The sequence below is a fragment of the Ursus arctos genome, unplaced genomic scaffold (genome assembly GCF_023065955.2).
Source record: "Ursus arctos isolate Adak ecotype North America unplaced genomic scaffold, UrsArc2.0 scaffold_13, whole genome shotgun sequence".
NCBI classification, from domain to species: domain Eukaryota; kingdom Metazoa; phylum Chordata; class Mammalia; order Carnivora; family Ursidae; genus Ursus; species Ursus arctos.
The window spans coordinates 1,996,927-2,010,923 of NW_026622797.1; the positions used below are offsets into that span (position 1 = coordinate 1,996,927).

The 13,997-nt window shown below is 40.2% G+C and overlaps 1 protein-coding gene and 1 pseudogene across 24 annotated transcripts in view; one reads left to right on the top strand and one right to left on the bottom strand.

The window, feature by feature from the left end:
- The window catches only part of AFDN (afadin, adherens junction formation factor), a 137,824-nt gene that overhangs the window by 105,294 nt on the left and 18,533 nt on the right, over positions 1 to 13,997 (bottom strand). For 2 of the 24 annotated variants that reach the window (XM_057310885.1, XM_057310890.1), the window contains exon 1: positions 10,239 to 10,999. The exons of 9 other annotated variants lie outside the window; for them this stretch is intronic. In XM_057310885.1, coding sequence (XP_057166868.1) covers positions 10,239 to 10,454 — 216 coding nt within the window. In that variant the 5' untranslated portion in view covers positions 10,455 to 10,999. Of the gene's footprint in view, positions 1 to 10,238; positions 11,000 to 13,997 lie in introns of those variants that run through there. 13 more of the 24 variants (XM_048226138.2, XM_048226137.2, XM_048226145.2 and 10 more) reach the window with 10 other exon arrangements.
- On the top strand, positions 268 to 4,336 carry LOC125283628 (ADP-ribosylation factor-like protein 2; annotated as a pseudogene).

The following is a 13,997-nucleotide window of genomic DNA, read 5'->3' on the forward strand; positions in this document are numbered from 1 at the left end:
CTCCCCATTCCTATGGGTAGGGAGCTCCTAAGAAACCCTGTTTTCTTTTTAAAAACATTATTTATGTATTTATTATCAAGTATAATTAACATACAGTGCTATATCAGTTTGAGGTGTATAACAGTTCAACGGTTCTATAGATTCTCAGTGCTCATTACCACAAGTGTCCTCTTAATCCCCTTCACCTAGTTCACCCACCCAACCCCTCCCCCTGCAACCACCAGTTTGTTCTCTGTTATTAACAGTCTGTTTGTCTCTCTCTTTTTTTTCTTTTTTGCTTATTTGTTTGTTTTCAAAGATTTTAAGTAATCTCTACACCCAATGTGGGGCTCTAACTTACAACCCCGAGATCATGCTGTACCCACTGAGCCAGCTAGGTGCCCTGTTTTGTTTCTAATAGCACTAATTATAGTACCTTGTAAACGGTACTTCAAGAGGTTTCTGTAAAAACTAAGTAAATAGGTTTGTTTTATATTGAACTACCTTTCAGATAACTACGGAGTACAGATTAAGAGTTTCCTCTTGGGGCGCCTGGGTGGTTCAGTCGGTTAAGTGTCTGCCTTTGGTTCAGGTCATGATCTCAGGGTCCTGGGACTGAGCCCTGCCTTGGGCTCCCGGCTCCATGGGGCATCTGCTTCTCGCTCTCTCTCAAGCAAATAAATAAAATCTTTAAAAAAAAAAAAAAAAGTAGGGCTTCCTCTCTTCACTTCCAATCCCAGCTCTACAATGAGGTAGCTCAACATTCCAGAATCTGTTTCCTCTTCCGTGAGAAAGGGCTTCCACAGGGCATGGTTACTCTGTGGGTAGGAATGGAACCGGGCATACAATCACGTGAGAGCAACTCCCCTCTGACCCAGCAACCAGCATCCAGGAAAGGACTTTCTACCTACATATATATGTATTTGGTTTTTATAATAAAATGATTCAATCCAACATTTTTTTTGTCTGAAAATAAAGGTGTAATTTCTAACACATCACAGTGTACGCCTGTTCCATGTGAGCCAACTACTTTACTTCTAACGTCCTGATGCTAGTTCACCAAAGTTGAGAAAGACCAAGTTTACTGAAATAGGGGAAAAGTCATCTTCCAGGTGAAAAGCAAGTTTTCTGAACTAAAACACACTCCCCCCCAAAGAGAACACAAACACATCTCCCGTTTTACAAACTCTTAACAAAAACCCATCCAGTCCACAAACACCTTTAAACATTATACATAAAACAGTTATCTGCCAGAAAACACAGCCTGCTGTGAAAACCAATAAGCCGACATATTTTTTTGAAATGCCTCAGTGATACTGCCAACAGTGACTACTTAACAACTGTCTGCTCACGATGGCTAAACATTTGTGAGCCCGGACTCTCAACTTTCACGGCAAGTTAAATCTGTTCTGCTGCTAGACTCTAATGGAATCAGAAATCTACCCAATTCCTAAGTCAGCATGGGGGGGGGGGGAGAAGGGGGGGATCAAAAAGTGAAAGTCTTCCCCGTGGTACTCTGAGAATTTTTAAATCCCTATTTGAATAGCTGCCACACTATATTGGGGACTGATAGATGATTAATTAAAGAATACATTAAACCCACATGACAAAAGAGCAATTACCACATTCATGATCAAAGATTATGTCTATATTTCCAGTGTAATCTTTAAATACATTTGCATAACAGATATACAAAAACAACCCTAAAAGACACATATCTAGTGCCCAGGTTATAATCAATTTTGCCACAGATCCTTTGGAAGTCTAGCAAAGCCCAACAATCTGTTCTCAGAATAAATATTTTAAATGCATTAAATAAAATACAAAAGATTACAAAGGAAACAATTACAGTAAAACACAGTTATTAAAATAATTTTTGGGGCGCTAGGTGGTTCAGTCAGTTAAGCATCTGCCTTCGGATCAGGTCATGATCTCAGGGTCCCAGGAGCAGGGAGCCTGTTTCTCCCTCTCCCTCTGCCTGCTGCTCCCCCTGCTTGTACACTCTCTGTCAAATAAATAAATAAAATCTATTTTAAAAACCACAATATAGTAAATATAAGTGCATCTTTATTAACATACTGAGGAAGCCTTAGGGTTGATTCATACAACTCTGATTCTGAAGTCAGTATAAGTATAATCTTATAAGTGAAGAAAATGATATATCTCAGAGGTTAATAAAAATTTATTTACTAAAAGTAAAGATGTAATTACCTTCTCATCCATGTTCAAAGACCCTGTGATGTCTGTTCACAGACCTCAAGTTAATAACCCCTGTCACAACTCCAGGGATGGCAAACTCGCTGTACAGCTCGACAGCAAGAACGTATGGTTTTATACAAAAGCAAATGCATCTCCTAGAGCTTTACTAGTTGGGCTTAATTTTACCCTTTGGTATTATTTAGGCCTATATTCAAACTGTGGTTTATGAATGATCATTTTTCCCCATTTATTAATGAAATGGTATACAGTAGAATAGATTTCTACTGGATACAATGCACTCTGGGTTAAGGAAACGGGGCAAGTACTGGCTCATAAAATTTTAATTCCAGTTATCCCTGTGCATGCCCTGGGCCTACAAAGTGAAATGCAATTCTTTTTCTTACCACGGGTGACAGTTAAACCAGTTTAGTCTGAGAAAGGGTTTTTTGAACTCAGCACCGTGACATTTGGGACTGGATAAGTCTCATTGTGGGAGGTGTGCTATGCACTGTGGGATGCCAAGAACACCCCTGGCCTCTATAACCTGGATGCCAGTAGCACCCAGCCGGGTGTGGAAACCAAAAATGTCTCCAGACATTTGCATACATCCTCCAGGGGACAAAGCCGTCCCTGTGGAGAACTGCGGATCTAGAACAAGTCTAGTTCCTCTCCAGAACAGCATTCCACTTCTAGTTCCTTCAACTGTTCCCTTTCCAGTGACAACATTCCAAATCCACTTACTATTTTGTTCACTTCTCTCTTGAACACATTTGTGTTCTATCCACCCAGCCTGATACCACTTCCAGAACCGATCACAGAACTCCAAATGTGTAGTTCTGATCAACTCTAATACATTGCTATTTGTAACACGATACCTGTAATTAATGCAATTTAAGATTACATCAGCTTTTTGGTTACCACCTAATACTGCTGATTCTCAAGAGGTTCCAGTAAAATTTAAACTGAGTCATTTGCATGCTAGTTGCCAACTAATAGCACTTCTCCAGCTTGGCGCTGTTAAACAGCCTTAGAATACAACTGGATCCTCATTCATCTAACTGTACTTAGACCCAGGTAGGTCATCAACACAAGAATATGATGGAAGACATTGCCAAATTCCTTGATAAAGTCCAGATACATTAGGGCTGATGCATCTCCTTATCTACAAACCTGGTAACCCTTCGGTCTCTCACACATGTGCACACACCAAATGCCATCATTCCCTCTCCTGAGCCATAATGGTTCCTAGGAATGGGATTACACAGCTTCCCTAACCCCAAGACAGTTTCCCTCGCAGTCTGGCCACAGACATTTCTATGAACAGTTAAGTTCACCTTTCTACAGTGTCCACATGTTCAGGTCACACACTGGTTTTAAAGTTTTTATTGTGCAACAGACATCTTCATGGAAATCTATATTTTAAAAATTATATACTAAAATATAAATACATAACATATAGCAATAGCAACTAAAGAAACGTTAACAAATTTTCATTTGGAGGGAAAAAAAAGCACACAATAGGTAAAGTCTCAAGACAGTGACACGCTAGGGAAAAAACATTTCCAACTAACATGGCAGAAAAATATAATCTTCTAATACAGAAGGAGTTCCTGTGGGGGCTACCGGGACCATGGGGCCTCTGACCGCTCTGAAGGTGAATCAGAAAGAGTGGGAGCTGCGAGTGTTCATGCTCAGCCCGGACAACGCTGGCAAAACAACTATCCCCTCATGAAGTTCCATGGGGACGACATCAGCACCACCTCCCCGATGCTGGGCTTCAACACTGAGAACCTGGAGCACGGAGGATTGAGGCTGAACCCCGGGACATGAGCGCCCAGCAGTCCCTGCGGTCCTACTGGCGGAACTGGCCCAAGAGCACGGATGGCCTCCTCTGGGTGGTGGACAGCACCGATCGCCAGCGCAGCCAGATCGCCGGCAGGAGCTCCAGAGCCCGTGGTGAAGGAGCGCCTGGCTGGAGCACCCTGCCTCATTCTGCCAACAAGCAGGACCCGCCGGGAGCGCTGTTCTCTAAGGCCATCCACCAGGCCTGGAGCTGGGCTCCATCCACAGACACCACAGGTGCACCGGGGAGATCCTCCTACCTGGCACTGAATGGCTCCTCGATGACATTTCCGGCCATATCTTCACAGCCCGCTGAGCCACTCCAGATGCCCCTTACCTCACATTCAAGCCCCCACCCCAGCCCTCATTAAGCACCACCCACAGGGGAACAGGAGTCGGTCAGCCTAACACTCCCGGCTCCACGCCGTCACGTGGGCGGCCGCTAATGCTGCCACTGATGCTCTGTGGCCGGAGAGGCTGTCTCTGCTGCCACCACGGCTGTGGGCCTCGTCCTTTGCTTGGCTGGGAGGATAAACCGTTCCTTGCCTCCCCGCCGCCAATAAATATATAAAAAATAGAGTTCCTAAAATTTGAGAACATACCAATAACACACTTGAAAAAATGAGCCAAAAAAATTCAGAAACTCAACAGACAGCTCAGAAAAGAGGCAAATATGACTCAAACATAAAAAAAGGATGAACAATCTCACCCATGATAAAATGACTTCAAATAAAGGTAATGGTAAAATGCCATTTCTCAACAATCAAACCGGTAAAAACCTGAAATTCTGACAACATACTCTATTTTGGGCAGTGGCAAAAAAAAGGGTACATATTCAGGGAGCAGAATTTGGCAATATTTGGCAACACTAGATATACATGCACATTCTGACCGGGCAATCCACCTACGTGGCTCTACCCCTAGATGCGCTAGTACAGATGTGAAGCACTCCGTGCAAAGCACCTCACTACGGGCCGGGCTGTAACGGGCACAAGTGTGGAAACGACCCAGCAAAGGGCACAGGCAGAGTGAACTCTGGGACTTTCAGATAACGAGTAAAACGCTGCCACTGGCAAGAATGAGGAAAAGCTCTTTCTGCTGTGACGCAGCTCAGTGCACGCGATACACAGCTGCAAAAAGCAAAGAGCAGGACAGTATGCACAGCAGGCATCTTTTACACGAAAGGGTAGGAAACACACACACACAAATGTACTTCATCACATCTGCAAGAGGAAACCTTCCTCCAGTGGATCAACCAAAACGTAATGAAGATGGACAAAGTCTTTTTAACTGCAACTGGTTACACAGTTTCAACTTTGGAACCATATGATTATTTTAAATAATAAAAATTAAATTTTAACACAAAATAATCACTAAAAATTTAAAACAAACTGAAATTAATGTCTAACAAGGTATCGGGTTGGTTACATTACCATACAGAAAAACATATTTATTTCAAGTGATATTAGAAAATAGTATTTTGACTTTACATCCCTGGTAAGACTCTACTCTTCTAAGGACAAATATCTTGCAAAGAAATATTAATCTTCATTCAGAAGTCCTATTGTTAGTAGTAATATTGGCATTATTATGTATAATACAGGAACTATATGATAGAATAAAGCAAACATGTAATTGTGTTAATTTAGTTATAAAACAAGATTTTCAATTTAAGAGAAAGGAGATTAAAATTTTTAAAAAAGCAAAGAAATTAAATAAAAACCCTATAAGGCCAAATCTGAATTGGTAACAACAGAAGAAATTCTTGGATTTTTTTTCCCCACAAAAAATAAATATCTCCTAGTTCTTTCCATGCAAAGGCCTTGAAGCGAATGACAAATTCCAAAAAAATAAGCATGTGTAGCACCCAGACTATGATCCCTATCACTCTCCACTAGAAGGAGTCAGGGCTCCTTGGAGAAATGGCTGAATCCATGTGTAAGTCAGAAAATGGACAAGATGAGTTTGGTACATTTTGTTATGCGAGAAAAAAAGGAAGTTCTCAAAACTAGCCAACCAAAAGGTGCACCTGGCCAAAATGTGGGGAAAACTGAAAGCCAGAAAGAATAATGACTACAACTGACTGAAACACAGAACACATAAAAGTTCTCACACGCACCCCGATGTATATAGCAGCATTATCAACAGTAGCCGAACTGTGGAAACAGCCCAGATGTCCATACTGATGAATGGATGAAGACGAGGTGGTGTATGCAGGCACAATGGACTATCACTCAGCCATATAAAAGAATGAATTCTTGCCATTTGCAACGACGTGGATGGATCTAGAGAGTATAATGCTAAGTGAAATAAGTCAGAGAAAGACAAGTACCATATGCTTTCACTCGTATGTAGAATTTAAGAAACAAAACAAACAAGCAAAGGGAGAGGGCAGGAGAGAGAGAGAAACCAAAAATCAGACTCTAACTCTAGAGAACAAACTGATGATTACCAGAGGGGAGGTGGGTGAGGGCATGGGGGGAGAAGGTGAAGGGGATTAAAGAGGACACTTATGAAGGGGTGCCCGGCTGGCTCAGTCGGGGGAACACATGCCTCTTCGTCTCCAGGTTGTTGAGTTTGAGCCCCACATTGGATGTAGAGATTACTTAAAAAAATAATAAAATCTTTAAAAATACATATACTTACCATGATAAACACTGTGTAATGTATAGAACTGCTGAATCACTATATTGTATACCTGCAGCTAATGTAACGATGTATGTTAACTATACTGGAATTTAACTAAAAAGCTTATTTTTAAAAAATGAAAAAAAAATCCTCACATTCATAATGATAGTAAAGAAAACCAAGCAAGCCAAAAACAAAATCATAATCACTGTCACCACTACAGGTAACTAGGGCACCAACTCCTTGATCTGAAAATAAGCAATTAAAGTAAAAGAACTCAGAAACTCTGCTTTTCTTAACGTAGATGCAGAAAATTTGTTTCTATTTTTTAAAGAAAAATTCTAGCCACTCGATGTGACAGAAATGACAGAATTAGAAAACCACAATTCTGTAAGCCCTACTCGATCAGGCCCAGGTCTATAATACTAAAATCTGCCCTGGAGGTTCCGGGTACACAGGCCCCCTCCTGCTGTGCAGCCAGTGAGGCCACAGACGGCAAACAACACGACTTGACCACACATTCTTATCAAATAGTTGGATCTGAAGCCAACGCAGGCTTTAAAGCTATGGAAACAAGTCAAACACCACCATCCCTGGAAACAAAAAAGGTAAGTCCAGAATGGGGATATTCTACAGGAAAATTTAGCCAGTTCTTTCCAACATGTCAATGACATGAAATAAAAGTCCGGTTGGAGAGGGGTGAGAATGCTCTAGATTAAAAAGAGACATAAGGTAACTAAATAGAATGTGTGGACCTTGTTTGGATCCTGATTCAGATAAATTAACCATAAAAATCGTTTTTCAGAGAGACGAGGAAATCTGAAAGTGGGTTAGATATTAGAGAACAGTAAGGAAATAGGGTTAACTTTTTGGGCAGGATTACTACATTATGCTTATATTTTTTTGAGATACACACTGAAGTAGAAGAAAGTAGAAAAAGAACATGTCAGCTTTCAAGATTTGCTTTAAAATACTCAGCTAAAACAAAAACTAATGAATTAAGAACAATGAAATTTTGAGGGAGTGTGGGTGGCTCAGTCAGTTAAGCATTTGCCTTTAGCTCAGGTCATGATCCCAGGGTCCTAGGATTGAGCCCTGCATCAGGCTCCCTGCTTGGCGGGGAGTCTGCTTCTCCCTCTGCTGCTCCCCCCCGACTGTGCTTTCTCTGTCTCTCTCTCTCTCTCAAATAAATAAATAAAATTTAAAAAACAACAACAATGAAATTGTGAAAATTTTTAAGTCGTGGGGAGGATATAAGTGAGTTTCATCTATAATCTTTCCTTATTAAAAGTGTTTAATATAAAAATAAATTATAATTATGAAGTAATTATTAAATATGAAATAAACCTATTTTCATAAAAATACAGATGCCTTAGAAAAAATTCAAGGAATTGGATTCTGTAAATAGATACTGAACTAACATCAGAGGCCAAGCATCTATGGCTTGCACTGAGCAAGCAACAGGTGTGTGGAGGAAAGAGAGAAAGTGAGGCAGGGCCTTGGAAATGGCCAGACATTAGCTCCAACTCCGGTATTTTCACTGAATGCTCATGTGGCTCTGGGCGAGATGCTTGAGTTCTCTTGTTCCCTGTCTATAAAATGGAAAGGCTACTCTATTTCACAGGATTTTATGGTTGCTACATCATTTATATATAAAAGCACCTGCTATGAATAAGGCACTCGATGATAAATGTCACTTTCTGCGCGCACATTCTCAAGGGTTCATACTTACATGAGAACCAGTATGAAAGGTACATAATCCCATCTCTAGCAAAACAAAATACAAAAGCAAAACCAACTGAGCCTATATTAAAAGTATCTGAAAAATGCAAAATAGTAAGCTTTATAGAAAAAATGACACTTAACAACATTTATAATTGCTTTTGAAATTCAATATCCAAAAGTTCAGATCATTTCCAACGATCTGACTATAACCAAATCAACATACACAAAATTCCTGAACTCTGCCTCAATATCATAATACCAAAAAAGAAAAGCCAAGAACATAAAATTAGAAAACATATTTTTATAACCTGCTCCTTAAATCTGTACTAAGATTCTTTTTAAAGTATGTGAAATATTAAAAAGGAGTTTCAGGGCGCCTGGGTCGCTCAGTCAGGTAGGCGTCTGACTCCTGGTTTTGGCTCAGGTCATGATCTCAGGGTCATGGGGGATGGAGCCCCACATCTGGCTCCCCACTCAGCAGGAATCTGCTTGGAGATTCTCTCTCCCTCTTACATGCCCTCACTTACATGCTCTCTCTCTCTCTCTCTCAAAAAATCAAAACAAAAAAAATAAATAAAAAGGTCCTTCTAAATTTGAACAAGGGTAATGCACCATACAAACTATATACACAAATAAGTACACTATCAATTACTGTTAATTTACAGTAACTTCCACATCAAAGTAAATACTCTGGTGACTGAGTCAAAGAAGCTTCCTTTAATCAAAATGTTTCCATCTATATCTTTTTATTACAGTAGTATTGTAGACTAAAAATTGAATTCATATTATTCAACCTATTTCGATTAAAAAAAAACTTCACGCAACTTACCTGAATTAAAAATATCCTCAAATCTCTACGATGGGACTGCATTGGTACTACCATAAAACACAGGTGCAATACAATTTTAAAACACAGACTATTGTTTGAGTTCTCTATGCCTCACACAAGATACTGGAGAGGGGCCTGGGACAGAGGTAAAAAGAACAAATTACAAACAAAGTTTTGGACAGAGGAGACCTATGACTGTCTTATAGTTGGGATTTGACAAACTAAACAAACGCTCTGTTCGGTGCAAGTATTGTTCCGGTGCACATATCTGACATTCTCTCCCTTGGTATCAGGAATGATCTCAAGCTGCGTATTTGGTGCCAAGCAGTACCTCCTGACTTTACTTCCTGTCTCACTCCGCATTATCAAATGACCCCAGCAGACTGGAATGTCACTTAGTACCAGGCAAGAGAAAAACAAAAGGTAAGGTGCATAAATCAACACAAGGACTTTGAAAAGGAGGCCTGTTTTTAAGGAGGATTTTTAACAGCACTAATTTAGAAAAGGAACATAGAATCTCTATGTAGGGGCAAAGAAACATTGGTAACAGCTCACAGTTCAATTGAAAAGTCTTCTTAATAGATAACTGCAAAAGAAAATTATCATAAAGAGAAGCAATTACTGAATAGATTCTCACTTAATGTTACTAAATATTCTTACTAGAATACTTGCACCTCCTAGTCCAAAGTCGTCCAAACTGTTAAACATAGGACGCTAATGCACACACACATATCTAGACTAAAAAAGTACATTCTGGAATAAATTCTTTAGGTAATTAATGGAATGTCATAGACATGAACTCAAAAACAAAAGATACAGAAATATGGTAAGTGTTAGGTTCTGTGAAATGAAAACCTGGATATCACTGATTGTGTTTTTACATATAAAATTACACTGCTCACAAAATCTCACTGAAGGAGACTTTTGAAGACAATACTACTGCGTCTGGATATGCATGCACACACAATAACAAACAGCGACAAATAACTTTTTTTTCAATTTAAGATATGGAATGCAGAGTCAGCCTAAAACGCACACTATCAAACCTCAGCACGTTGTTGGAAACCTCCTCTCTCCCAGAAATAACATCAACTGTGTGAAGACAAGCAGACAGATCTAAATTTCTGTCCTGAGATGAACAAGGAAGATGTTCTGCTACAGCAAACAAAACAAGAAAGGGAAAGAAAAAACAAAACACAAACAATGATGATAATACAATACAAATATAAGAACATCTAACACATCTAGGCATCCATCCTAAAAAATTTCATTAGTACTGAAGGAGCCACCGTGGCTCTTCTTGCATTCTCTCCTTCAGTGCTAACAGCAACCCTATGAGGCGGGTACTATTACTTTCTGGTCTTGCAAAGGAGAAACCAGGTCTTCGAAAGACCAAGTCACTTGACCATGATGGCACAGCTAACACCAGGTGGGCCAGAATTTCTACTGACGCAATTTTGAAACAGGAGGCCATACATTTTACACTGCCTCTTACATACCCTGCTGTATAAAATAAGACTGTAAAACTCCCAGTTCTAGCAAGATGGTAGACTAAACATTCAGGAACCGTTACATTATATGATAGATAATGCAAAATAAACTTTCTCTTAAGTACACTGCTCAGTTTATAAAAAGAAAACTCCAAGAAGGAAGGCAAGAAAAACAGGTGTACAGAATGGGCTCCAGAATGCCCAGCACTGCTGTACCCACTACACGGGGGGAAGGCGGAGGTGGGCAACCATATCGTAGAGATTCCATAGGGACTACATATATAATCGTAAAAACCCAAACCGTAAAACTTTCAGAATAAAACATGGAATACATGCATCAAACAAGAAAAAGAAAAAGTATAAAACTTAAAAAAAACAAAAAAAACAAACCCAACTCCATTTCAAAAGCTTTAAAATCTGTGACAGAAGACACTGTAAAACATGAGAAACCATAAACATCAACATATTTCTAAAATATGTAACATGAAAAATCAGGATTCAGATTTTACAAGGAATATCTATGAGTCAATGTGAAAAAGACAAACAGCTCATGGGAAAAAATATATACAAAATACATAAACACGCAATTCAAAGAGAAAATCAGAATGACCATAAGAAAACATGTCCATTCACTGAAATCAGGGTAATATATAAGCAATAAGTATTTCAGCTTGTTAAAAAAAAAAATCTGAATACACTGAAAAGGTAGGAAATTCTGAAATGTAGGATGCAAACTGATATAAACATCTCAAAGATCAATTTGCCAGTCCTGGTAAACCAGAATCTCAGCATGGCCTATGACCAAGAAACTACTAGGTATCCATCCTAAAAACTGTCATTAGCACAGAAGGAAACACCGACAGGGGTGCTCATTAAATCCACATCTGTAACAATAGAAAAATATAAACCACCTGATCATTTCCAGGTAGGGGTTGAGATACATTAACCGTGGCTATTCTGGACAATGGACTACTACACAACAGTTAAAATAAGTGAACTATCATTCATAACTTCCAGTTAGTAGTTATCTCTGGAAAAGCGGAAAGAAAGCGAGCAGGAAAGGCTAGGTCTGTAACTATTTGTTCCTTAAAATTTCTGGGCCTCAGTTAAACTGAAAGAGAAACAGTCAGACATCCCTGGTTGCTCTGGGAACGAATGAAGTGACAGACTGGTTGCAGCCCCTACATCACAGCTCGGTGCGTAAGATGCCATCAAGTCCTGGGGGCACTGAGACACCTCACTGCCCAGGAAGAAGCTCAGGTCTCCCAAGGAGCTGTCCCCACAATAAAAGAAGTGGCCAAGGAGGCGGGCTGCCGTACAACCACGGGTCTACTTGGAACAGGTCAGAGCCGTTAGGACAAGGGTTCTTGGGTTGTTTTCCTAGCAGTAATTCTCAAGAAATGGAAGGCAGAAGGGAAGGGGAGAGAATGGTCCACAAGGGAGGAAAAAACAAAAACCAACACCAGAGTTCAGAACTTCCAAAGCTGGAATGCAAAGTATTTCAAAGATAAACCTCACTTCACAGTAATGCTTTCGAATTGTATTAAAAATGTAAAAATTACACATTCAATAAATAAATAATGTAAACATTCAGTAATATGGGAATAATAACTTAAGAGTGAATGTGTTTTTTTAAAAGATTTTTTTTATTTATTTGAGAGAGACAAAGAGAACGCACGCGTGCCCACTGAGCAGGGAGGACCCTGAGATCACGACCTGAGCTGAAGGCAGACACTAAACCAACCAAGTCACCCAGGCGCCCCTACAGTAAATGTTTGAAAAAGAAATAAAAACTTTAATTTAGTCAAGGAAGACTTAGAGAAGAAACTAAGCCTAGGAGATGGAACATTTTTATTTCCAGTTAAATCCTCCTCCTCCTCCTCCTCCTAATTCTATGCAATGAGGAAATAGCGATGAACAAAGTAAAACAGCCCCTATTTCTGGGAAGGTATAACCCAGCAGGAGGAGATACACACTACGGACAGACTGGCACACAAGAAGAATTACACAGAGCAGAGGGACCAAAAGTCACTGGGGGTATAAGTGGGAGAGAACACTTGAACAAAGCCCTAACTCTACGCAAAGAGCATTCTAAGCAGAGGAAACAAATACAAATGACCCCCCCAAGACAGCAGCCTAGGTGGCATGTCTGACAAACAACAAGACTACTATGGCTAGGGCAGAATGAGAAGGGGGGGGAAATGGCATCATACTGGGCTTTGTAGGCCACGGTACATTCTGAGTCACATAAAAGCCATTCAAGAGTTTGAGCAGAAAAATGACATGATTTAACTTAAGGTTTAGAAGTATTATCTCTGTGTAGAAGACAGATAAGAGAGCAAAGGTAGATGACAGGGGGAAAAAGAATGAAAAAGATCAGGCAAGAGGTCAGTGCAAGAGTCTGGATGAGATGAGGACAGCGTGGGCTGGGCCAAGCATCAACGAGTAGTTAGATGATGAAAATATTCTGAAGGTAGAGCTGCCAGAATCTGCTGAAGAGATTCAGTATAAAGGCTGAGAGAAAGAAAAGAATCAAGGATGACTGCAAGGTTGTGGGCATACGCAACAAATAAAAGTGACTTGCCCAATGCTTACAAAGATGGGGAAGACTGTTAGGAGCAGATGTGAGTGGGACAGTGGGAAATGAGAGTTCCATTCTGGACACGTTAACCTCAGGGCAATGATTAACCCTAGGAATATAAACACGGGCAATTCAGCTCTTAAAATCATGAGAAGGGAAAATTTCACCCAGCAAGTAAGTGTGGAGAAGAGAGGAAGTACTTGGGTCAAATTCTGGGGTCTCCTTCACTCAGCAAAGGAAAGCAGACCAGTCCTGGAGGCCACATGGAGGAAGAGTTCCATGGAGGATGCATCAGGATCAAGGGGTTATGAAATGGTGACTGGGCTTGGCAGTGTGAAGGTCACTGGTGCCTTGGACAGGAGAGGTTTTGGTGAAGTCAAGAGTTCAGCCTCTTAGAGTAAAAAGCAATGAAAAAGTTCTAAAATTTAACCTCTATGTTTAAAGTTAAACAATTGAAATTGACAGCACAGTATATACCCATGCCTCACTGTTTTTAAAGAGCTGAAGTTTAGTCTAAGAGCCCAAGTGTTTGACAACGTGCTTTGGTATCAACGACTTACTCCTCAATCTTGGAAATAAAACAGCTCTCTTATACTTACAACCTAATTCCTAGAGTAAATTCATCATGCCCTCAGCTTTATGCAGATACCCCCCCCCCCCCCAACAACAACAACTCTACCTTCCCAAATACTAGGGAAGAGAGGTCAGGAATTGCTAAAACAAC